At 40.1% G+C, this 27,342-nt stretch overlaps 1 protein-coding gene across 6 annotated transcripts in view; it reads left to right on the top strand.

Annotated features, from left to right (window-relative positions):
• The first annotated feature begins 1,442 nt into the window (after positions 1-1,442).
• The window catches only part of top3b (DNA topoisomerase III beta), a 63,217-nt gene continuing 37,317 nt past the window's right edge, over positions 1,443-27,342 (top strand). For 4 of the 6 annotated variants that reach the window (XR_014280178.1, XR_014280179.1, XR_014280180.1 and 1 more), the window contains exon 1: positions 27,096-27,340. Coding sequence is in view for 1 of the 6 variants with exons in the window: in XM_082555245.1 (XP_082411371.1) it covers positions 27,271-27,340 (70 nt within the window). In the remaining 5 variants the exon portion in view is untranslated. Of the gene's footprint in view, positions 3,158-5,077; positions 5,212-16,123; positions 16,794-23,981; positions 24,436-27,095; positions 27,341-27,342 lie in introns of those variants that run through there. The other 2 variants (XM_082555247.1, XM_082555246.1) reach the window with 2 other exon arrangements.

Here is a 27,342-nt window from a genome sequence, read left to right as displayed (position 1 = left end):
AACAACAAATAAAAAAACATAACAACAACAAAAAAACAAAAACAAAGTACACAACCCAAAAAAGTTGGATGACTGGACATAAATCAAGACTAAGCACATTTCTTACACATTAAAATCTTTAAGGTTAATTCATACATTTTGGAAAGACCAGGTCTACAGGACTTAAGAAAAGGGTTTGTGCTAATATAAGCACACACTGCATTAGAAAAAGTTGTTGCATTTTCATTATCACCATCTCTCAATCATCTCAGTGTCATTAAATGAGCCGGACTGACTTTCACACACACTGAGTTTAGAGACTGTGCTGTAAATATCATATGACTTTTACAAATAAAACAGTTTCCCCTTCTTCCGTGATTTTAGTCACTCCCTCCTGTGATTATCTGCTGACCCAGGAGGGTCTCAGTTCAGTCTGATTTCATACAATGGCGCATCATGGAAGCACAGTTCACTCCTAACAAAACGTGAGAAAAGTTGGCTCAGTTGACCTAAAAAAAAGTTACTTAGTATGAACAGCTGGTGTGAATGCAGACTGAGGCAGCCTGTGAACAAAATGTTCTCTTTTTTTTTTTGTAAAGAGGCGGGGTCCAGGAGAGAAGCCCTGGATGGCTCTGAAGAAATAAGGCAGCATGTTGAATAGGAAAGCCACACACTCTTCCTGTCATAATAACCTCTGAACTTCGCCACTGGCTCCCAAATTGCCCCCTGGGGACCTGCAGGGGTTCTTAAGGGACTTTCCTAAATACAACTTTTTTTTAGCTCAAGAAAAACAAAAGACTAAATTCATCGTTAAGCCAGGGGACTCTTTTATTTTAAAAAAAATGTGTAAAACTTAAAGTCATTACGTGCTACTTAGGAATTTAAATAAAACGCATTTCATCTCTCACTGGAAATTCACTGTATCACTGTAAGTGATAAAGAAAAATTGATTACAGGCTTTATTCCATTGAGCCTCACAGTTCACTGAGGGACCGAGCAAACATGGAACTACTATGCTGGAGCGTAAGTTATGGCTGCTCGCGGAAATGTTTGTTCGCTATTTTCCTCCGTTTGTCGGCATCCGTCTCCCCGCTGCTGGGAGTGGAGGGCGAAGGCCGAATGCTATGACAATACTATTGCACTGCTTCCGCGATGATACAGTAGTGCAACATCGTCAAAGCAGCTGACCTCTGCGCGCGCGCGCACGCACGCACGCACACACACACACACACACACACACACACAGTAAAGACGGGGCAGTTTAAACTGTGACACAGCCGTAGCTTTACAACTAGCACTCCAGTCACCTTAAAGCTAACATTATGTCCTGTTACATCTAAGATTTGGACGAACGCGAAAAGGGGACCGACAAGTGTAAGGGGGATGGGGTGTGTGCGTGCGTGTGGTGGGGGTGTCAGCCAATGCCCTTTTAATATTGCACTGCTCATCTGATTTCACAGTAGTACAACAGAAAAAGGGCTTTGGACAACACGGTCCGTGCGGTCTCCATTGAACAGCCCGCATACAAGCCATCAGCTCCAGCCTTCCTAAACTATGGAGACAGGCCAGTGGCTCAGCGCGAGCCTCCACACGGCTATCGGGATTAACAGGTTGCAAACGCGGCCGTGCAAAAAGCAAGCAGGCTTTTTACAATAGCGTGCGGTTATACAGCGGAAAACACACAGGCCTAAGGAGGAAAGCATATAATCTATGCAAATTGGAGAGACATTGTTACGCTGGGTCCTGTGTAACACAGAACTGATGGCAGCACAGCATTTGCTGATGCTGGTTTCATGCGTGCAGCTTTCCTGTCATTTGTTCCGGTCAACATTAAAAGCTGCAAGACGCTGCACGCGGCAGCACGCGGACTTCGCTTGGAGGAAACGAGGGTGGAGAAGATGTATATAGGGCAAAGAGCAAATTCCGCGATACAATACCACAAACCTTCATTTAATACCTACTATTCCTGGCCCTTTAGCCAAAGTGGCCATTTGAAACCCTCCTCGTTTAGGAAACAGAGGGGCGGGGCTTGTGAGTGGAGGGAGGGAAGGGGGCTTGTTATTTTCACTGTTGAAACAAGTTTACAATCAGCTGAAGAAGCTCGCTTTCCCGTCTGAACTCTCACATCGCGTCACGCGCCAACTAACGAGAGCTTCAGCAGCAGCGCGAGCTAACACACGCGGCTCTACTTCTGCTGCTGAAAAACTTAAACGCCCCCAAAGAAACGCTACATGTCAGGTTAACGGCAAAAACGCAACGACGTCTCTTAACATATTTTAACCAAAATAAGAAAACCAAAATAAAATTACACACAGGACATTCCGTCCTGTGTGTAATTTGTGTGATATACATCTATATCCATCTCACACACGTTTCTTCAGTTCCTGCATGTTGTCTGCCGCATAACCAAAGCCCAGTCATCCACAAACTTGTCTGGAAAAATTTGCGCGAAGCTTCGGTCGTTCTAAAGTTCGAGGTGTGTATTGAAGCATTCTACTACTACAACTTCAACTGGACTCGCACTAACGGTTGCTTTGCAGCCGGGCTGGGCCCCGCTGACAGCCGTGGCGAACTACCGGGTGTCCCCGTAGCTCTTCTGAAGGCTGCAGACTAGCTCCAGTGATAGTAACTACTTAGTTTTCATATCTCCGTTGGCAAAGATTACTTGCACCCGCCTGTTAATCACGCTCTCTAAGACGCGTGTTCTCACTTTGCCCGCAATCTACGCCTCCCCCCTCTCATACACACGCACACAAACGTACAATAAGTGCTCGACAGTTTTAAGCTAGGAGAGGCGGTGAAACCTCTCCACGGCCAATCACACCCACCGACATCCACGTCTGTTTGCGAGCTCCACGCTACCCCGCCTGCAGCAGTGGCTGGATTCTCTCCCCCCGCAGACAACGGTACCTGACGGAGGCAGGGCCGGTCCTTAACACACTGAAGAAGCACAACGGAACCAAGTTGAAGCACTTCAGTGGGAAAACCGTCCGAGCCGTCACCATCTATCTCCCACGCACACATCCGTTTCCACCGGCGTAACGGCTCCTCGGTTAAAACAAGGCTGTTTCGTCCATTGGCAACCTCACGGCCTCCCAGATCCGGACTCCATCTTTGACTAGTTGACATTCAGCTCTTGCCGAGACAAATTCCTTATTTGCATGCCAGCTTCCAATTGGTACGTTTCTGTGCCTGTGTTCTTATTGGTGGAAATATTATCTCATCACTTTCGGGATTGGTCACATACCAATGGAACGTCATTGTATAGTTTAATTTTAACAATGAGCACAAATTCTCTTATTCATTCACAAATTTTTCATTACCCGCCTGTGAGGTGCTACATCGTGTTATGGTGCTTGCGAGGAATGACGACTTAGAGCCGCAGTCAGCAACTTGTTCCATCAGTGTCCCAGAAAATGGCAGCTGACGGTGGACTAGAGTATGGTGTTCGCAGCGGGACCACCCTCACTTCAAACACATGCGGGTGCAATAACAGCCGAGGAAGTGTGGAATGTGTATTCCTGCAGCGTGGACATAACTGGTTCCCAGACCCTCGGTGGGCACAGACACGTATGGCTGCACCGGTCCCGGTAGCATGTGTCGGTGTGGTGTGGGCGGGTAACGGTTGGGGTGGGAAAAGGTTAAAGGCGGCTGGGCTCACTGGAGGCGCTGTGTCGACGCTCGGAGGAGGGCAACAGCCTGTGAAATGTGCCATTCCTGACCAATGGAGCCCAAATAATGCCATTGTCCGGAGGAAAAGACCCGCCTCCGTACAGGGACCAGTGCTGGGACGGTGCTGCCTTGCGCTAAATATCACGGCGAGAACACGTGCCCGTCGATATTTTCTCATGATGAATTGCAAGCCGGTGTTTCCCACTTCCTGTCACTTTAAACCAATGTGATCCCGGACTGTGACACATAAGTCACGCATTATAAATATGACACTGCCTTTCTTTTCTGCACGGATCTGTGTGCCATGACGTGCGGTAGATGGTATGTGAGAAACGCGCACTCACTTTCGTCTCTGCTTGACAGTCTGGGAGGTGTGTGGGTTCGCAGGAAGTTCCATGCCCATATTTAGTGGTGACGACCGCCGTTCGGGTCCACACACATCTGGGCTGTGTTCAAATCAAAGTTCAAACTTGTGTTTTCTTGTTTTTCTTTGTTCCTTGGAAAAATATCCACAAACAACCTCCAGCTGTGAGCCTCACTCTCAAATTCTGGCTGCGAGTGAATTTCTTTGTGATGAATATAATGCATCGTTAAATCTGTACAGTTTCCTATTTGATGAAACACAAAGTGTATGGCCAAACCATCCTCATGGCCACAGAACTGAAATTTCACTTGTAATTAAACTGGGGGGAAAATCTAAATCTAAAAAGAAAATCTAAAAATACACAAATAACAAAGAAAGAATACCAAATAACAAACACCAGAGTGAATGTGAGAGGAATATGAAATGAGAAACATGTAAAGCATATTTTTTTAAAGATGGAATAGTGTTCTGACTGAAAAACTGAGAAGACATATGCCAGAATAGCTGTTCAGCACTAAAGTCATTAAGTGTTGAGCTGCTTGGAGTCACATTAAAAATATGGTGATAAAAATCTGAGCAGATAAGCAGCAGTTTGCTCTGGGTGCATGGCCCGTGTTTGTCAGTTTAGCTTTTACTAAACATTGTACAACAGATGGCACAAAGTTACAGATATTCCGTGTGGTAATGTGCTCTGGTTTTAGCTCAGTGAGTATTTTTCAACATTTCTGTGTAAAATAAGCACGTCAGCAGCTCAAATAGCTCCACTTCCTGAATGCATCTCTGTGAGGGGTTTCAGAGTCTTCTCAGCAGTGAAAGTAGCTGCTGGACACAAGATGACAGAAATAACAGGAGTTATGTTTCGGGAACTGTTCAGTTTTCATAGATCTGTAACAGCACAAAGAGTTTTCCAAAAACACTTTTGCAGTCACAGAAAGATTTAGGCCAAGCTTACTTTAATGAAAGGTTGCCACACTCTGAAGGGATCCCTGCCCTTCATTTTCATAGGAAATAAAAGAACTGGCAGCATCCTAAATAACAGCTCACCTTTTTCTTTGCCAACAGTGCTGCTGAAGGATAAAAGACAAGAACCATACATATCAGCCCGCTCTCATGGGACTTACCTTAAAACCAACAACAACAACAACAACAACTTGATTTCAGTGCATCCAATGGAGCCAAACGGAGCATTATCTCTTGTGAGTTGATTTTCTTTTTATAATTCATTAGTGTGGTGTAACAGAGCTGTTCATCCAGCCTGGTGTTGATAGAGTATCTTTAATCAAACTGGCTGATGTAACAACGTGTTGGAAAGCCGTTCTTTTAATCACATGTGACATTTCTTCTGAGGGCTGCAGACAAGCTTCACACACACACAGCCAGATCTCCCAGACAGGGACAGGTCCTAAACTAAGACAAAAAGTTTTTATCCAACACTTTACCGGGGAAGACTTTAGCATGAGAGCGAGAGTTGTATTTTCATGTTCAAAAAATCCGCGTCACAATTTCATAATCCTGTGTTGGTGTGGCATCAGGCTGACTGCAGTCTGGCTTCGTCTCCATACAAAGTACATGCTGTCCCACTGAGCATTTGTGCTTTTGTGGCCTTCAAGAAAAAGAAAATCCCTTAACAGTATTGACTGCCAGGCATCAATGTGTCACATTGTGACTCTGAGCCAATCACAGTTGCAAGAATTCATCAGCCCCCATGTGTGTTCTAGCTCCGCCCATGTACAGATCATGTGATCAGTCAGGGGCAGTAGCAGCAGGACACAACTCTGGCTCTGTCAGGAAAACAACGTAGGCAATGTTTGCTTAGTCATGTGGAAATGCAAGCCTGCAACATGGAAAAGGTGTGATTTCATCAACTCATGAATCCAAGCGTTTCAAAAAGTCACATCTGCATGTGAAAGCCCACAGAGGTAGTGACGAGCTGTCCTAACTCAGACTTACAGTAGCCATCTCACTGCTGCTCAGGTGACTTCGAGTAAGACACTTAGATCCTAAGAATTAAGCCTGCAGCAGAGTCAGAACAAAAAGCCATTGTGAAGGCAGTCAGACATGCTGATGTGTGGATCATTATTATTTAAAGGGATTCCATTAGAATATTTTTGCATTGCGACTTTTGTGATTTATGTCCCATGCTTTTTCCTACTTACAAATGCAATATTTAGCGGTAGTATTTATTGTATTTGTATGTGTGTATTCCATTGCACTTTACTGCTATAATACAAAAAGGAAAATTAATCCTTTTGGACTGATTAAAATAACACACTAAACCTTTTCCATAAAACAAGTTTTCTGATTTACTTTGTTGCTTTTATGCTGAAAATCTATAAATGACTCATGTCAATTGTGTCTATTACTTTAATAAAATAGATTTAATAAAATAAAAAGCTTGCATTGCAAATTGCTACTTAAGGCAAATGGAAAAATATGGCTAGTATTTGAAATCTATATAGCTGTAATTTTATAATTCTGTGTTTATAAATATGCAGCATTTTAGCTTTGCAGCTAGGTGTAATGATGCTCAGTGTAGGTACGTTATAGTGTTTGGAATCTTGAACTTTCACATAGTAGCATAAAATAAAAGCAGCATACTTTTTATGAGAGAGTAGTATAAGATTGTATTTTGTGACCAAGTGCTTAAATATGACCATAAATGCTGGCTCTGGGACTGATGTAACACAACAAGAGTATTAATGCTTGGAAAAAACAGTTAGCGAACATTTAAGAAATATCTTAAAATACTGTAAGAGAAAGTGAGAAACCAAGTATCGTTTCATGTTTATCATTACAGATATCTGGATGTGCTCTTTCATTTGGGTGTTCTGTGTGCTGGTGTTTGAGGGTTCTGCTGTTTTCTGTGTTATGATAGTCATAAGTCAATGTATATCTGCTGCCATGACATGACAATAACCCGGTTAGTTTTTGTCATCATAGGTTAGTTTGAAGACACTGGCAAGGTTGTTGTATTTGTGGTTCATTTATCTGATTTTCTGATTTCTGGGTCAACATGACCTCATTCTCTGTAACTCTTAGTGCTTTGTGTAAAGCAGTATGCTGCTATTGCAATCAGACTCATACTAGCACAATAGGATCAATACTTTGTTTATATCTTCTATGGAGCCCACTGAATTGTGTTCATTATTTAATGAAAAATGTACCTCAAACATGCACTATGAACAATGTCTGAACCTTTTGTTGTTGACTGTCACATCTATTTTATTTACAACCCAACAGAAGCTAACCCAAAGTGTTTAGAGACAGGCACATGAGCATTTCAACTCTGCAAAAATCCCAGGTGCAAAATACATGAAAAGCTGAAAATTGGGTTTTGTGGTATAAACTAATTACTCTGGGGAAAAAAGTGTGTTTATTTATAACTTTGGTCTTATTAAACAATTAATTCATTTGAGCATGGTCTCTTACACCTTTAATTAAAGAATTTAATTATAGTGGAGAAACTTGTCTTCAGGGCCTGTAGGTTATTCAGCATGAAAATAATTTTTATGTGTGTGTTTGTGTGTAAATCAAAATGCTGAGACTGATGCATTATTGTGTAAATAGCATAAGTTGAGTAAAAAAAAAAAGCAATAGTTCCATAGTTACTGCACCTGAATTGGGTCACAAAACAACTGTAGGGGTACAGAAATAAATAAAGATTTAGGAAAGAAGATAGCAAGGTTATAATGTATAATTTAACGCATCAGTTGATTTTTTATATATAAATGTAGAAAACAATTAATTTCTAAGAGAAAAAACAGAAATTTCATTCATTTCATACTTGAGGGTACAAAATGAGTGTAACTTTACAAAGTGTCATTCATTTTGATGCTCTAGTGACGGAGCTATGACAACTTTAACCTAGGTTCTATTTAAAGAGGCAACAGTACATCATACCTGATCCTGTGTAGTTGCTGTGTTTATTATTAAATTTTTATTAATGAGAGGAGAGTGAACATCATTTGACTTCTAGACTATGCCACTGTTTGTTGTCCACAACACTGGTAAAAAAAAAAAAAATTAAATTAAAAAAAAAAAAACCCCAACAAAATCTCTGATTATGAAAACATGTGCAGACCAGCAGACCATGTTGTTTGATATGGTTGTATGCAGAACAGGGAATCAAAAACATTCACGGGTTTTTTTTGTATGTTCTATGGGTCCTGATAATCATCCGTATACTACTACATCTGTGAATAAAATAGTTCAAACATCCTGTGCCCCAAATCCCCCCCTCCCCCCCTCCATGCAGTCGCGCAGGGGTGTGTTCTGAATAAAAAAAATTTCGCGAGGGGCGGGGTTTGGCCTCCTGGCATTCCGAGGACTGTAGCCTAATCGTGGTAACACCATGCTGCATTCACGTTGTAACGAAAGGTAGGAAATACAGGAGCCTAGAAAAAGCAGGAGCCAGTCCATTTAATTCAGTTTTATTTATACACCGCCGAATTATAACAACAGTCGCCTCAAGGCGCTTTATATTCTACAATAATACATATAGTCTGAGTCCTGACTAATATTTCTGAACAGAGCAGAGGAGAAAATTGTGTAAGGATTTATGAGGGTTTGTGTTTTGAAAATAGATCTACAAAAACATACTGTTACTTCCAGCTTTGTACTTAGTAATTTGGTAATAGGTTAAACTTTCATTCGCTGAAGAGGAATAATCACAGGTATAATCAGACAAGCCAGCAATCGGAGTTTTTAAATAGTAAAATGGCCGAATACTCGAATACATGATATCCCGCATTTGTTAATCTCTGTTCGTGACTGGCTCAGCCCTATTCTCCTGAAATAAATATCAATAAACCTTCAACAAACCTAAACCACTCTTTGTTAATGGTGTCAATTTTCACAGTTCCTACTACAACATTTCTGCGGCGTTTTTACAATAAAAATCCTAAATTACGTGAACACAGCGTCAATTTACAAGGACCTAAATGCAACCCCACTCCCCACGCACACATATCAGTCCGCGCTGTGTACATTCTAGTTTTGTTACAGACGTATAGGAGTTCGTAACCATAGCAACATGCCAACGTGAACCGTGTACTGCTGAGGAACTATGTTTTCCGGCGGAGTGGAAAGCTAAAGCAACGTCGGGATTCGAATGCTCTTCCTACGCTTCATGGTTTCTCGAGGCACTTGGCACAGCCAGCACCGGCACCTTTAATGTCGCACAGTTATTAACCAACTGGAGTAGTTTTCGTCCGCGTGTTGTGTTAAAGCGAGAGAAAAGAAAACAGACTTCCTGACGGAGCCGCAGCACACGCCACCAGTGAAAGGGTTAAAGCGGGGAACTGCTGGACCACACATGTTGGAAGAAGCTGAGTACTGACCTAACCAGTTTAGATCAACCGGAGCTCCATTTAGTCAAGGACAGGCCAAACTAATGGAGTTGACAAGGATTAGCGCAATGAATGAAACCATAAAAGGTCAAAAATAATTCCTATGCAGCTTCCTCAGCGGGGGATTTTAGTGTCAGCGTGTCCGGGACAATTATCTTTAACGAAATTCAACGCGCCAGGAGGCTGCTCCAAATTATTTAGATATTTTTCTGATGTTAGGCCTGCTGTTTGGAACCTCTGTAGATAAATAAATCAAACGTCATTCGTTTTTTCCGGACTCTCCTCTCACAGCCGCTTCCAGGACTTAATCACAGAGGTTGTGTAGGGTTAACTCTTTGAAATGAACACCTCTCTGTCCCTGGTTGTTCTCTCAAACACCACAAATAATTGTTTTGGGGGAACAGTTTCTCCGAGGCCTGCATGTCCAACACAGTGTATTTCAGGCCCACCAGCACTAAATAAATGGTCTATTAATTAATTTCATTTTATTGAATCTTCTGGTGTTTGGGGGGGGGGAGAAAGAAATGATGAGTGAGAGCAATATTGTTAATATTGCCTGTGTCAATGAGTTAAAGAATAAAGCAGAGCAAATGATTCTTGATTGAAATGAATCATCTCACAAATTGTTGACTCCATTTTATTTATATAGCTCCAAATCACAACAGCTGCTGCTTCAGATATACTGTGACAGTACATCTTAGTTTATTTGTGGTAATTGTTTAGCAGTTATGTCATTGTGAAGCATGAAATAGATCCAGACAACAACTTTTTCTCATCTAACAATAACAATTGCTGCTACTATACAAATAAAGACTACAATCAGAGGATTAAAACTGAGAATAAATTATCAATTATCCACTTTAACTGTAGAAGTCTCTATGCTAATTTTAGTCATATCAAAGAATATCTTAACCAGTTTTCACATCCATTTAGTGTCATTGCCTTATCAGAAACTTGGATCAATATGGAAAAAGGAACAGACTTTGAACTGGAGGGTTATGAATTCACATTTATAACTAGGCGAAACAAAGGAGGAGGAGGAGTGGCCTTGTATGTGGACAAATCCTTGAAATTTAATGTGGTGGAAAAGATGACGATGGTGATTGATAATGTACTAGAATGTATTACAGTTGAAATTTGTAAAGAAAAAAGTAAAAATGTAATCATTAGCTGTATATACAGAGCTCCAGGTAGTAGTATTGAGACATTTAAAGACTGGATAGAAGAAACATTTATTGAAATAGCTCACAAAAAAGTTTTCATTTGTGGAGACTTCAATATTGATTTGCTAAACCCAAATAAACATAAAACCACTGAGGAATTTATAAACACAATGCACTGTATGAATCTATTCCCTAAAATTACTAGACCTACCAGGATTACATCACATTGTGCAACTCTCATAGACAACATTTTTGCAAATGACATTGAAAATAAGACTGTAAGTGGACTCCTGATTAACGACATAAGTGACCATCTTCCAATTTTTACAATCTATGATAGGAATTACAAGATCAATAAAATGGACAGTAAAAAAGAGTACAGACAAGTAAGAACAGAAGAAAGAATGAATGCATTTAAAAAAGATTTATTGAAGGAAAACTGGGGTGAAGTATATCAGGAACAGGACGTTAATAGTGCTTATAATAAATTCCTTAGAATATTTACATTACTGTACAATACCAACTGTCCAATAAAGCAATATAGTAGGAAACAGAAATATATGGACTGTCCATGGATAACAAAAGGTCTGCAAAATGCATGTATAAAGAAAAATGCTCTATACAGAGAGTTCTTAAGAACGAGAACTAAAGATGCTGAAATCAGATACAAAAGATATAAAAATAGGTTAACTAATATACTTAGATTTAGTAAAAAGGAATACTATAAGAAGCAATTAGATATAAATAGAAATAATAATAAAAGATTATGGGAAATCCTGAACAGTGTTATAAAATGTGGGACTGGACAAAAGAACTATCCCAAGTATTTCATTTGTAATGACCATGAAGAATACAATATGGATGTTGTGGCAAATAGTCTCAATGAATTCTTTGTAACTGCTGGACCAAATTTAGCAAGAACAATCACTCATCCTGGGAAAGCACAGGAAAAACCCGATACACTGATTGACAGAAATCCATATTCTATGTTTCTCACAGCCGTTGATGAAAATGAAGTTCTTGAAATTGTCAAAAAATGTAAAAATCACAAATCTTTGGATTGTAATGATATTGATATGATAGTGGTTAAAAGAGTCATTGAGGCTATTATAAAACCATTTACATACATCTGTAATTTATCATTTCAAACTGGTCGATTTCCAGACAGAATGAAAATAGCAAAAGTTATACCTCTATACAAATCTGGAAACAAACACCATTTCACAAACTACAGGCCTGTCTCTTTACTACCTCAATTCTCAAAAGTTCTTGAAAAACTGTTTAAAAACAGACTGGAAAAATTTATAGATAAACATAAACTACTCACTGAGAGTCAGTACGGATTCCGATCAAGCAGATCAACATCATCGGCACTATTAGATTCAATAGAATACATCACAAATTCCATAGACAAAAAGCAATATGTGGCTGGGTTATTCATAGACTTGACAAAGGCATTTGACACTATAGATCATGATATATTAATAAGAAAACTGGAACGTTATGGTGTCAGAGGGGTAGTTTTAGATTGGGTCCGGAGTTATTTAAGTGACAGAAAGCAGTTTGTGAAAATAAATGGTGGTTGCTCCTTATGTATGGACATTGCTTGTGGTGTACCCCAAGGGTCAGTTTTGGGTCCAAAATTCTTCAACTTGTACATTAACGACATCTGTAAAGTGTCCAAAGTATTAAAAGTGGTTCTCTTTGCTGACGATACAAACATTTTTTGCTCTGGTGATGATCTGCAGAATTTATTGGAGGATATGACTAATGAAATAAGTAAAGTGAAGTTCTGGCTTGATAAAAACAAATTATCATTAAATTTGAATAAATCTAAACTTATGTTATTTGGAAATAGTAGTTTAAATACTAATGCAAAGATTCAAATAAATGGTGTTGATATTGAAAAAGTCAGTGAAAATAAATTTCTGGGGGTAATAATAGATGAAAAACTTAACTGGAGAGCTCACGTAAGATATATTCATTCCAAAGTATCACGAAGCATTGCAGTACTAAACAAGGCAAAACAGGTATTCGACAGAACATCACTTCATATTCTCTACTGTTCACTGGTTTCACCATACTTAAGCTATTGTGCAGAGGTCTGGGGCAATAACTATAAAACCACATTACATTCACTTTTTACTCTTCAAAAGAAAGCAATTCGAATCATCCACAATGCAGGTTATAGGGAACATACAAACTCACTATTTTTGCAGTCTGAAATATTGAAAATTGACGATATAGTGAAATTCCAAACAGCACAAATTCTATTCAAAGCAAAAAATAAAGAACTGCCAGGTAATATTCAGAGTATGTTTTTTTTGAAAGAAGGAAGTTATAATTTAAGGGGTTTTTGTAACTTCAAAACAATGAAGGTACGTACTACAAGAAAAGGCTTTTGTGTTTCTGTTCAAGGAGTGAAACTATGGAACAAACTGAATATGGAATTAAAGCAATGTCCAAACATAAAACTGTTCAAAAAGAGTTATAAAAATATGATCTTCTCGATCTATAAAGAAAAGGAAAATATTTAAATTAAGTGAATGTCTCTATTTAAAAACAAACAAACAAAAAATTCATGATGTGATATTATAGTATATAGTATATCAGAAATCTGTTCACTATTTTTATTACAAATTATATCAGTAAGGAAGCTGACTAAATATTCACTGATAATTTATGGGACAGGGGTGGGATTAAATAAGTGTATACTTCTTCCCACTCCCTTTCAACATGTAAATTAATCAGAATGTTTTTTTGTATGTAATTTGTATAGTATATTTTTTTTCTCTCATTTCTTTTCTAAATGTACTTGTATATTGTTCACATGTTGAAATAAATTACCAATCAATCAATCAATCAATCAAGCTGCACCCTGAAGATCGCATTTGCTCCCTTATCATGGGACTGCAAAAAAAGGACTAACTAATATATTCTATTACAAAAAAAACCTAAACTCAGTAGGACTTTGATTGAACTAAATTGTTTTCATCTGTACCATGTCTTATTTGTCCTTCACTCATTTTTCTCCACTAAAAGTACTGCATGTATGTAATCTTTAATTCAGCATGAGCACACATTTTGAACAGTATTTGTTTGTCATCAGGCTTTATGTAGTGGACATTTGTTTCCTATCTGAAGTGATTACAGGATTCAGTCTGGTTTTCAGCCAGCTTATGTGTTTTGTAGGAAGAAATCGTTAAATTAATAAAATTACTTTTTAATGTCACTCCTCTGATTGCCAAGACTCCGGAAAAGAATTTTCAGAAGCCAAAAATCCTACATTCTCATAGCACACAGGAATTATGGATTACTGTTCGGGTACTTATCATGGTCAGTGAAGATGTAACAGTAACTCGAGCCCTTAGCTAAATGTAGCTGAGCAAATACGAATACATTTCACAAACGTGAAAATCCCATGACATTATGTGCACTTATTTTTTTGTAGACAGTGAAATTAAAAGAACATAAAAAATGTTAAAGTCCTGCATTCAAAACTGGAATAAAATATATTTTTAAAAAAAATGTGTAAAAACTCAAAAAAAGTGTCCAAAATAATGTAGTATATATGCATATCACGTGTTAGCTGCTTGAGATTGTTTTCTTTAACTGAGGTTTTTGAATAGTTTATTTGTTACTACTATTATTTATTTACAATAGACAGCAGGACAGCGCTCTCCATTACCATAATCAAAAGACCAAATGAATATATTTTGGAAGAACGGTATATCATTCCTCCAACGGAGTTCCAGAGAATTACAAAATTATTTGTAAGGCTCACTGAATCTGTACTGGCAGAATGTGGTGGCTCAACACCTTTAATTTGTCACTCATCTTATTTCATAAAATGAAACAGATATTGTAAAGTAACTGTGGACTAAATGTACAAGAGCAATGCAAAAGTAAGGCTTTAGATTATCTTCCCTCTGATGACAGATGTTGTTGTAGATTTATGTTTACATTTATTTGTATTTTAAAACTAAGTCTTTAGAGGTGAATGAAGGATAACAGGAAAGCATGTGAAAGAACAGGGAATGGGGCTTGGAAGGCAGTGGGCAAGCAGCTAGGTACTTGGTCATGAAGGATGATGAAAGTATCAGTGGCGGTCAGTAGATGGCTGATGAGCAGGCTGGATGACACTGGGGAGTCTGAGAAGTAGGGAGAACCATGGTTAATACAGTGAAGATCCCACAGAAACAATCAGACTTCACCAGGTCTAGTGATTGAGGAAAATACTTTAACTTCCAGTGATGGTTTATAAAAAGAACAAGAAAGAAACATGTCTTATGCAAAAAAAAGAAAAAGAAATGAGCTATAAGTTGCTGAAAATAATTCTTTAAACTGAATAGAAAGTATAAATAGAGGTTTACAGGTGTGTACTATGTGTATTGTGCAGTAACAAATTTCAGTGTAGTTCAGTAACTAGGTTTCATGAGACATAAGCTATTAAAGATTTAAGAGCAAATAAGAATAGAAAATCAACACAATAAACAGTAAAGCATAACAAAATAGTGCTTCTTTATTTGTGAACTGTAACTTATATTTGGTTTGATCTGGAGTGACATTAAACAGAAGTGTGGGAAGAGGGTGCCATTTAAATTAAAATGTTTATACATTTTAAATGTACTGCATGATACCATCTTGGTATAGTTTACTTTTGGCATAATAAACATGGGTAAATCAGCATGAAAGTATTAAGGAAGGCTCTAGTTTATTGTGAATTAAAGTGGTCATGGACTCACAGATCGTAACAACTGCTCTGCGACCAGACCTCGTCCTTTGGTCTAACTCCCCAAAACTTGTGTACGTCATTGAGCTGACGGTACCATGGGAGGACCTTGTCCTTTGGGATTGGCAGATGCAAGTGGACTTGGATCAGAGGCTAATTTTTCCCACAGAGATTGTAACAACTACTCTGCGACCACGACCAGACCTCGTCCTTTGGTATAACTCCCAAAAACATGCGCATGTCATTGAGCTGACGGTACCACAGGAGGAAGCAATTGAGGAAACATTAGAGCGTAAGAAGCTGCGGTATGCCAACTTGGCAGCTGAGGCAGAGGACAGAGGCTGCTTTGTTGCCAGTACAACAGCAAAACTGCTTAGAGAGATTGGGATCAGAGGACAGGTGCAACGGCAGGCTATAAGAAAATTAGCTAACACTGCTGAGAGGACCAGTCACTGGCTATGGTTAAAAAGGACTGACATCACTTGGGTAGCTAAGGCAGTCAGCTAACTGTGAAAGAAAAGAAAATATTCAACTCTTCTTCCTTCTGCTCTTCTTCTCTTTTCTGGGAGGCAGTGGGGAGGTAGAGCTTACAGCCCGATCCGGCGGGTAGGTGTGGGAAGCCAGATCGGGCGCCCCCCTTCCGGCTCTCCTTTCTGCTCTTTCCTATCTTGTCCCTTTTGTCCGTGTTGGGGAGTAACAGAATACATGTACTGCCGTTACATATTTAAAATACAAATATGAGCATTCCGTTACAGTTACCGTTTTAAAGGGTGGTATTCAGAATACAGTTACTTTGTTGAAATAAATGGATTACACGGTGGTCTCCTCCTGTTTCATATGTTAGGCTATGCCCTCTCTATTAGGGATGGGTATCGAAAACCGGTTCTTGTTGAGAACCGGTTCCCACTGTTTCAATTCCTTGGAATCGTTTGCCACTTTTAAAAACGATTCCCTTATCGATTCCAGTCGCCCCGAATGACGTCATCACGTTGAGTAGCGTCTTTTACCCAGTAGGAAACACGGCGCCTGAGCGGCACAAACGCTCAAAAGTTTGGTTACACTTTATGAGAAAGGATGACAACAGGGCAACGTGCAATACTTGCAAAGTAGAGATTTCATCAAAGGGAGGAAACACTACGAATATGCAAAAGCATTTGCTCAAAAAACACGCGATTGCTTTCAACGAATGTCGTGTTTTTGATCCGCTCCGGACTAGCGAAGCTCAGCCCAGCAGCAGCGGTAGCGTTTCCACGTCCTCTCCCGTTAATACTGCAGGTAACTAATCAATTAGCATTGCATATTATGTTAGCGCGATTTACCTTATTACAAAACCTGCTATTACTGTGCGTTGCATTTAGATAACCATGATGAGAGAGACAGAGTCTGGCTGGCTCAGATGCTGGCAGTTCTCGCTGCAGTCTACCGGTAGCGTCTCCTTTCAGGCCAGGATAGACGAATGTCACCCAGCAGTGTCTAAGTTTGTGGTCAAAGGCTTGCACCCATTTGCCACAGCAGATGCCCCCGATTTCACTTTGGTAAGTGAATATGTTTAATTGTAGGCAGGGACATTACTGGATATTCTTGTGTAATTGCTACAGAATAATTTATGTTAAACTTTGTTATTGCTACAGGAGAATATTTATTTTATTATTTTACATATACATTTTTTTTCCTGGGGACCCTGTGACACCCCATTGAAGAGCCGTAGGCTGTGAATCTCTTAAGATCTCACTGTTGGGTTTGTAAGGCCATGTTACTCCTAAATTTCTATCTTGTTCAAAGAGAAGATATAAAACAAAGTTCTAAGCTAATCGACTTTAGTGTTCTCCTTTTTTAAAAAAAAGAATCGATAAGAGAATCGATAAGGAATCGAATCGTTAAACAGAATCGAAAATGGAATCGGAATCGTTAAAATCTTATCAATACCCATCCCTACTCTCTATTTTTGGTAATTCCACACCAGTGGAAACCCAAACATGCGGCCCACATAATGACGTGAAGAAATATTTAAAAAAAATAATTTAATATGAAGGCAATAGGCAGAGTGTTACAGGCATAGCCCTAAAGAATGTAGCCTCATGGGCAGTGTAATCCGTGCTGGAGGGAGAATGGACTGCCATGCCCCTTATGTTTCTGTTAGCGCCAGGGAGTGAGAAAAAGGAGAGTCGAAAAGTACGAGCTGTCACTGAGCAGAAAGGGGACATAGAAGCATGTAAATATAATAATAACCACTCCAGCCAAAAAGAGTGCCTGACGAGCCCAGTTGTAAGTAAGCTATTAAGACTCGACTGTACACTGTGTTCGTGTTTTCCTCCGAAACAATAAGCTCCGCTGGAGCAGCCTTTCAAGCCTCTCTCTGTCTCTCGCTAGCAAAGTTGACCCAGACAACAAAGTAAGGCTAGTTTTCAGTTACGAGCCCGACACGGAACCCGATGTATTAGCCAGAGGTCCCGCGGACTTGTTTTATATACTCGCGGAATAGTTTTCTATACGAAATCGCTGCAATCGCTATATTAAGATTTAAATATCTAGTTCAGATTGGTATGGCGAGGAACCTTCAGTAATAGTAATAAATCACACAGGAATAGTACATTCATGTAGTTGCAAATAGCATGATAATACAGTGGCTTGCAAAAGTATTCAGCCCCCTTGAAGTTTTCCACATTTGCTTTCACACACAGCCACAAACATGAATCAATTTTATTGGAATCCCACATGGAAGACCAATACAAAGTGGTGTACACTTCTTGAGAAGTGGAACAAAAATCATACCTAACCCCATGCTCTGGGGGTGCTTCTCTTCAGCAGGGATAGGGAAGCTGGTCAGAGTTAATGGGAAGATGGATGGAGCCAAATACAGGGCAATCTTGGAAGAAAACCTCTTGGAGTCTGCAAAAGACTTGAGACTGGGGCGGATGTTCACCTTCTAGCAGGACAATGACCCTAAACATAAAGCCAGGGCAACAATGGAATGGTTCAAAACAAAACATATCCATGTGTTAGAATGGCCCAGTCAAAGTCCAGATCTAAATCCAATCAAGAATCTGTGGCAAGATCTGAAAACTGCTGTTCACAAACACTGTCCATCTAATCTGACTGAGCTGGAGCTGTTTTGTAAAGAAGAATGGGCAAGGATTTCAGTCTCTAGATGTGCAAAGCTGGTAGAGACATACCCTAAAACAGTGGTCCCCAACCCCCGGGCCTCGGACCGGTACCGGTCCGTGAGTCGTTTGGTGCCGGGCCGCAAGAGTTGAGGCTCAGGTGTGAAATGTATGGTTTTCAGGGTTTTTATCGTTTTTCAGCGCTATTTTGTTATCGTTTTTATCGTTAACTCGGTTTTCCTGGGTCTTTTCACGTGTGTTATGAATAAATCTTTTTTTCGGTACCAGTACTAGTTTTATTTTGTTGTATTTATCCGCCACACCTTAAAGGCCAGTCCGTGAAAATATTGTTGGGCATAAATCGGGTCCGTGGCGCAAAAAAGGTTGGGGACCACTGCCCTAAAAGACTGGCAGCTGTAATTGCAGCAAAAGGTGGTTCTACAAAGTATTGACTCAGGGGGCTGAATAATTACGCACACCCCACTTTTCAGTTATTTATTTGTAAAAAATGTTTGGAATCATGTATGATTTTCGTTCCACTTCTCAAGTGTACACCACTTTGTAGTGGTCTTTCACGTGGAATTCCATTAAAATTTATTCATGTTTGTGGCTGTAATGTGACAAAATGTTGAAAAGTTCAAGGGGGCCGAATACTTTTAAAGAGATCTCCGATGTTGTTCCCGGGATCTGCTGGAGCCACTCGCCTAGCTTGGGAGTCACCGCACCTAGTGCTCCGATTACCACGGGGACCAGCGTTACCTTCACCCTCCACATCCTCTCGAGCTCCTCTCTGAGCCCTTGGTATTTCTCCAGCTTCTCGTGTTCCTTTTCTCTGATGCTGCTGCCATTTGGAACCGCCACATCGATCATACCCCTTATATATACACAAAATTCACGGTTCAGTTCGATACTTTGGTGTCATGGTTCAATATTTTTTCGATACAAAAAAATGTTCATGGTTTTTTAATTTGTCATTTATTAAAATTATATATATATATTTTAACTCAAAAGTACCGTTTTTAAATTTAATGTTGCTGAAACAACAAAGTAAGAAAAAAATAAATCTATCTGATCGAGAAATCACTCATCTTTGGAAAAGAGAGTTTATTACAGAGAAATGTCTCTTTCCAAAATAAAAGCTATACTATACGCTTCTTCTGGGCTATATTCTCAGCAGCATATTAAACATATCAGGTCCCCATAAGGAGAATCATGTGCTAACGGCTGTCTAAATGACTTGGGTAAAGTTTGTAGCATGCGTGCTTGTTGTTTTTGTCTGCTTCCACCTGTCTTTGCACTAGGATGATGTCGGCGTAAATGTGCAGTCATATTCATTGTGTTCCCACTAGTGCTGTCAGCGTTAATCTGAAATGAGGTTAATGCCACAACACGGCAAATCTCCGTTAACAAGCTACCGTGGACTGCCCCGTGCGTGGGGCTGGACGGCGTTTGGAAAATAATTCCAAACGCCAGATCTGAATGAGGGTGGGGGAGGTTCAATTTGCCATGTTGCAACGAGCTTCTGTCTTGCTAGCTTGTGCTGCGCTCAGTGGATCTGCGTTCGACTACTCCCCCTAGACTGCACTGTCGAGCGCAGATCCACTGAGTTCTCAACACGGACAGCATCGTCAGAAGAAAAGTTGATAAAACAAATAAACATTTTTGTATTGTTCGATACATATGCGTAGCCAACCGAAAGCACTGTATCGAACGGTTCAATATCGATACGAGTACCGTTGCACCCCTAATATATATATATATATATATATATATATATAGACAGTCTCGGTCGTTGTGTCCTTGGGCAAGACACTTCACCCGTTGCCTACTGGTGGTGGTCAGAGGGCCCGGTGGCGCCAGTGTCCGGCAGCCTCGCCTCTGTCAGTGCGCCCCAGGGTGGCTGTGGCTACAATGTAGCTTGCCATCACCAGTGTGTGAATGGGTGGATGACTGGATATGTAAAGCGCTTTGGGGTCCTTAGGGACTAGTAAAGCGCTATATAAATACAGGCCATTTGCTATTAAATATTCCTAAATTGGCTTTTCAATATAAAAAATTGCAACTTCCACAAGACAAATAGTGACATTTTCTGAATGGTATATAGTTGAATTACACAATTTTACAAAATAAATCATGGGGAATGCTTTTTAGCATGAAATTCTTAGTCACAAAAATGAAGAAAGTGTCATTTTCATTCAACTGAGAAAATAGATAAATATCACAAAAACAAAGATATTGGTAGATTGTCTGGTACAATTGAAGCAATATACTGCATTTTCCAGATGGCACTCTAATTATAAATCAGAAAATAGTTAAATAAGTGGATTATTTCATTTTCAAGATGTGGGTCACTCTAATCCCAGGTAAAACATTTTCAGCTGAACCATATCCTATTTGCTTTAAAAAAAAAAGGTACAATTGTTGCATATAAAGCATAAAATTATCAAATGATGAATTCTTCTAATTTGTGCCACACACACACACACACACACACACACACACACACACACACACACATATATATATATATATATATATGGGATTTGTACAGCTTGTGGTATATATATATATACCACAAGCTGTACAAATCCCATTCTAATTCATTCTGATGGTAATTTCAGGCTTTAATATTTCATAGTTTTAAAGAAAATATGTTCAGACATTGCTCTAGATTTCAATGTGTAAAAGGAGGAGGATCAGAAAGTCATGTGGTTTTAAAGGTACTGAGCTCCCGTGGTTTTAATTGTATTTGTCTGATAGACTCCAAATCTTTTCCACGTAAACAGTCCTCTTCACACACTAAGGTTAATTATGGAGTTCAACAGGGTCCTGTACTGGGACCTGTACTTCATACATGCTCCCTGAGGGTAGTATTATTAGAAGGCACAGTACATACGTTTTCATTTTTATGCAGATGATACCCAGCCTTATCTGTCAATGAAGTCAAATGACACACACACCAATTAATTAAACTACTGGAATGTCTTAAAGACATAATAACTTGTATGACCTCGAATTTCCTTCTTTTAGATTCACTTGACAGTACAAACATCTTAGAAACATGGTGTATTAAAATCACAAGTTTTAAACTCTAAGTTTACTGCACCAGTATACACCATATCCCACCACCTGTCAATCTGTTGGACACATCCAAGAGTCTATGGCTGTATCCCAATTCAGGGTCTGCAGCCTTAAAGGCCGATTTTTAAGGCCGATTACATCACAGCAACGCGACAAAGGCTGTCCCAATTCAAAGGCTGCTCGAAATGCGGCCCTCAAATGCGTCCCTGTATTTTAAGGATGGGTCCGTGTATCCTCCATGGCCCAACATATCCCAGACTTCATAGTGCGGCGGACAAACCACTATAAAAGCTACCCTAATTAGGTCAGTTTGTGAGTTGTGTCCACTTTATTTAAGTTTCTGGACATTACTTTTTGTAAAGTTATATTTAATTGACCTCTTTTATGGGCCAGCTAATTATGTTTTTGAATTTTCTCTTTTGAACTTTTTTGAGGGTTAAAATAGAACAGAAAAAACCCTTTTTGAAGACATTTTTTTCCCTGTGTCCCCTATGCCTTGGCTGCTTGGTCCCTCACACTGATTTTCTGAAGATTTTGTGAATGTGGTAACGTGAACAAGTTCATATTCATTCACTGTTTTAACATTTTTCCCCAACTATGTGTTTTTACCACATAGACCAATCTGAATTCAGTCGTTGGGTATTATTAATCTCTGGCTCTCTTCCATAGCGTGTCTTCATCCTGTCTTCCTCCCATTCCTGTTTCCTCCTCTCTGACTTTTTCCTTCCCATTCTTGCAAAGTATGCTCAAAAGGGGGTCATCTGATTGTTGGGATTAGGGTTAGGGGTTTCCTCTGTATTATTTTAGGGTCTTTACCTTACAGTGCCTCTTGGGATTTGATGCTATATAAATAAAATTTATCTGATGTACATTTTCCCTATTTGCTGTAAAGAGCCTTATGGGTACACATGAGATCTCGTGTATATGTTGCATTGACATCAATGTTCATCTGTCTGCACTGCACCAGTTTTGAAATGCTTCCCAGTTCTTTCTGCATGGGATCAATACCACAATATTTCTATTCTACAGCCCCAGATTTGAACTTGCTATCGGAGCACCATTCCAAATGGATCCGACATTGGAGAGGAAAAGGGGAGTATGTCACCATAGCAACACAGCCTGCAACAGCTATTCTAATGGTATAGAGAGAGGGAGGAGCAGCGCAGGCTAATGTACATTCAGCAGCTCTTTTGGTTAAGCAGTGAAGATGTGAGGAAGAAAACCAGGAGGGACACAAAGACCATCGGAAACCTGAACAGTAAAAGGGGCAATATTAAGCTCTATGCTCTTAAGCAGTGTTGTGTGCAGTGCTCAGATTGCTGAGCTTTTACAAAATTGGCAACATTCACAATATTGCTTCATAACTGAGTTAAGATTATGTAGTCACAAGCCTTAGTAGAATAAAAATAAAAACCAAATGTGAAACAAACAAATAAAATACGTATCATCATTTGGTTAATATATTTACTGAGTCTAGCATGTCCCTGTAACAAAGCATTTGCACCGTAAAGCCTGTTGTAAACGTCATAAATCTTGTGGCTGAAAACATCACAAAGCTAATCAAAACTCAAAGTGAAATACTTTTCAAACAACAAAAATTAAATTGAAATGAGCATACACATTTTCAAAACTAAGACTAAACTGAAAATAAAACTTTGAAATGAAATTAATACTAAAAACAATAACAAAATATAAAACCATAATATCTGTGAACACCAACGACCCACCCACAGGATTACACAAGTTAGTCTATCCCAAGTGCCTGTCCCAAAACTACAGGCAATTGTAGCAAAATCATTTATGTGTAACTCAAGCCACATTTACGTATTTAAATCTCTGTAGAGATGTATTAAACAAACAGAGATTGGAGTATTTTGTATACATTTTTGTATCGCCTCAGGTTGCTTGGAACCTAAGCTGAGTAGGTACTAAAAAAAGTACCTGATACCAGGTACTACCACCTAATTACTACTTAATTAAATACTACCACCCTAAAAACTGAGTCGACTCAAGTCGAACCAAGCTGACTTGAGTAGGTACTGATGAAAAAGGACTAATCTATCTCGTATGTGGTGTCCCCCAAGGCTCAATACTTGGAATAATTATTTTGGTTTTTTTTGTTTTTTTTTAACGTGTTACATGTTACTCTGGGCCATCTACTTCATAGTTTTAAAGGAATCTTCTACTACTGGTGATAATTTTGACCGGATTATTAAGTGATCATTCTGGGCTTATGTACAGTTGATGGCCCATTCAAGAGGCAAATGACAAAAATACCAGTATTGTATTTTCTTAAATTTTAGATATTGGAACTATATATCATCAAAACAAAGATAATTAAATAATTTTTTATCAGAACACTTACATAATTGGTATTATACAATAGTATGCATTTTACCTGCCCCTTTAGAAGGGAAGCCTTCTGAGGGCTTCCCATGATACACTGACTGTTTTGTCTTCACTGACCTTTGTCACGCACTATATGTACACCTATCTGCAATTAATCATTAATTCTTAATAATCTCTGGCTCTCTTCCACAGTATGTCTTCATCTCGTCTTCCTCCACTCACCCCAGGCAGTTGTAGCAGATGGCCACCCCTTCCTGAGCCTGGTTCTGACAGAGGCTTGTCCTGTTAATAGGGAGTCCCTAAGGGAGACTGTGGAGATTAAGTCCAAATGGATCATGTTCAGCACTTCCATTGCCAAAGCAGCTACACTGAGCTGCAGCTGCAAAGTGGTTGGTGCCTGTCGTGGTGGTAACCCCTGGAAAAGGATTTGCAGATTGCCTCAAAGAGATTCTGGTAAACTGTCAGGCTACTTAGGAGAAAGTGGTGCTCTACCTGCCCTGTGTGTCGTGTGGGTGGAGCGCTGCTTACTTTGACTGAGAACATTGTCAGGCGGTGGAATGAATACTTCGACGACCTCCTTAATCCCACTGGCAAGTCTTCCTCGTAGGAAACAGAGACTGGAGACGAGGGGGACAACTTGGCTGAGGTGAGGTCACTAAGGCAGGGGTTCTGCCACCAAGGCACTCCTTGGTGGCAGAACCCCTGGGGTGGATGAGGTTCACCCTGAGCTATTTTGGTTGACATGCCTCTACAAAATTGCAATGAAACATGAAGCGGTACCTCTGGATTGGCAGACCGGGGCGGTGGTTCACATCTTTAAGAAATGGGACTGGAAGTTGTGTTCAGGGATCACACTCCTAAGCCCCCCTGGGAAAGTCTATGCCAGGGTGCTGGAAAGGAGAGTTCGTCTGTTAGTCGAACCTTGGATAAAGGAGGAACAATGCAGTTTTTGTCCGGGTCGTGGAACACTGGACCAGCTCTTTATCCTGTCAAGAAAATTTGAGGGTGAATGGGAGTTTGCCCAACCAGTCTACATGTGTTTTGTGGACTTGCAGAAGCCATTCAACTGTGTCCCCCTGGGTGTACTGCGGGTTGCTCCGGGAGTATGGGGCCCATTGCTACGGGCCATTCGATCCTTATAGAACTGTTGCAAGAGTTTGTCCGCATAGCCGGCAATAAGTCAGACTCATTCCTCGTGCGTGATGGGCTCCGCCAGGGCTGCCCTTTGTACCAATTCTGTTTGTAATTTTTATGGACAGAATTTCTAGGCACAGCTAAGTGGTGGAAGGCTTTCACTTATGTGGTCTCAGAATCTTATCTCTGCTTTTCGCAGATGATGTGGTTCTGTTGGCCTCATTGGGTGATGGCCTCCAGCTTGCACTGGAATAGTTTGCAGCCGAGGGTGAAGCGGTGGGAATGACAATCAGCACCTAGAAATCTGATGCTCAAGAAGAAGAAGGGTGGAGTGCCCACTCAGGGACGAGTCCCTGCCCTAAGTGGAGGAGTTTAAGTATCTTGGGGTCTTGTTCACAAGTGACAGGAGAAGGGAGCAGGAGATCAACAGACCAATTGGTGCTGTGGCTGCAGTGATGCTGACACTGTACAGGTCCATAGTGGTGAAGATAGAGCTGAGTATAAAAGTGAAGCTCTCAATTTATCGGTCAATTTTTGTCTCTACCCTCATCTATGGTCACAAGCTTTGGGTAGTGTCTGAAGAACTACACTGCGAATACAAGCAGTGGAAAAAGCTTCCTCCGAAGGCTGGCTGGCCTCTCCCTTAGAGATAGGGCTAGAAGTTTGGTCATCCGGGAGGGGCTCAGAGTAGAGCTGCTGCTCCTTCACATCGAAAGGAGCCAGTTGAGGTGGTTCAGGCATTTGACAAGGATGCCTCCTGGGCACCTCCTGAGTGAGGTCTCCCGGGCATGTCCCACTGGGAGGAGGCCCTGAAGCAGACCCAGAAAATGCTGGAGAGGTTATATCTCTCAGCTGGCCTAGGAATGCCTTTGTGTCCCCCCGGACAAACTGGAGGAGGTGGCTTGGGAGAGGGAGGTGTGTAGCTTCTCATAGTAAAATTTATGGCACAGAGGTAACAAACTGTTTTCCCAAAATATACACAAGAGATATTTGGAAATTATAAAAGGTTAAAAAGACTTCTTTCCAGAATCCTCAAAGACTGTTCTGAATATTAGAATAAAAACATAGCCAGTTTAATAACCAGATAAGTGTTATTGGTTAGCAACACTGTCTTTAAGAGAAAATGGTAGAGCCACAGACTGAGCCCAGAAGATCTGCCTATTCAATGGGCAGCATGGAGGGAACGGTTGTAAGGATGCATTTAATTGATGACTTAGTTTGAAGTGTAGCGGAGGGGGTGAATGAAACAACACACACAATTCTTTCATCACCATCTGCCTGGGGTCAGCATCCCATCACCTTCCCCAAAGATGAAGAGAAGACCAGCTTCCACACCCTCAGTTCCCTGCATCTTTTCTAGCTCTTGCCCTTTTGCCCCAGTGGCCCACGCAGTTCTCAAAGAACACTATGTACTAGATGGATGGATGTACACACAGCTGTGTAGCAGTGTTTAAAGAAAAAAAAAGGTGGATCATAGAAGTGACAGCATGACATCTTTGTTTCTTATTCTGATCATTGTCACTGTTTGCTTTCGGCCTAACAGAATCCAGGCTGCCATTATTCACATGGCTGGTCTTCATCAGTACAATAAACACGTAAATAAAAACAACCAACCAAACACAAAGATATACGTAAAACTCTTAGAAAAACAAACACCTGCTCTGCTGAGATGATCTGTTTTCTCACTTTGGGTAGAAGAAAATGACTGACGTACCCGGTTATTTCGTGTCGTCTACCGCCATCTTGTGTCCAAATTTTGATTGACACACACAGACACACACACACACAGTCGTGCCATTTTATTGTCGCAAGAACGACAACGCGGCATTAAGAAAAGACAAAAAGATATGATAGCTTTTTTTGTCTCTTTTGTTTTTTAAATTCACTTTAACCTAAACAAAATCTAAAACCTCTAGATTACGGAAGAAAACGACAGCGTTACCTGAAAATAAAAATTTTCTTTCAGATTTTTGGGTTTGTCCATTTGGTAAGCTTCTTTTCAAATTATGTTACGCTCCTCACGCATATATTTTTGTTAGTTTTGTTGAGTTAGCTGAGCTACGAGTCTGTATTTAATTTGTCACCTTATTTGTCACTACCAATTTTTAATAATAATAATAATAATAGCAGAGAAGACGATAAAGAAAATCAAATCATTAAAACTAATTAAATGGGAGGCAAAGGCCATGACGTTCACCCGGAAGTAGATCTCGTATGGTAGAACGCGCCATGGCCACTGCAGTAGTTTCTCACACAGCCTGTTAGCCGGTGATAAGCATAGCACAGGTCAGTGTTTCCTTTTGACAAGATTGGGACAGTAAGCGACAGCTGAGGGAAACTGCTCATCATGAGAAGTGTGCTGATGGTAGCGGAGAAGCCGTCCTTGGCTCAGGCCATTGCCAAAATCCTTTCTAAAGGT

Source organism: Aulonocara stuartgranti (genome assembly GCF_965226115.1).
Source record: "Aulonocara stuartgranti genome assembly, chromosome: 12".
NCBI lineage: Eukaryota > Metazoa > Chordata > Actinopteri > Cichliformes > Cichlidae > Aulonocara > Aulonocara stuartgranti.
The sequence above is the reverse complement of the archived record's forward strand: the minus strand, read 5'-3'. Positions and strand labels throughout refer to the sequence as shown.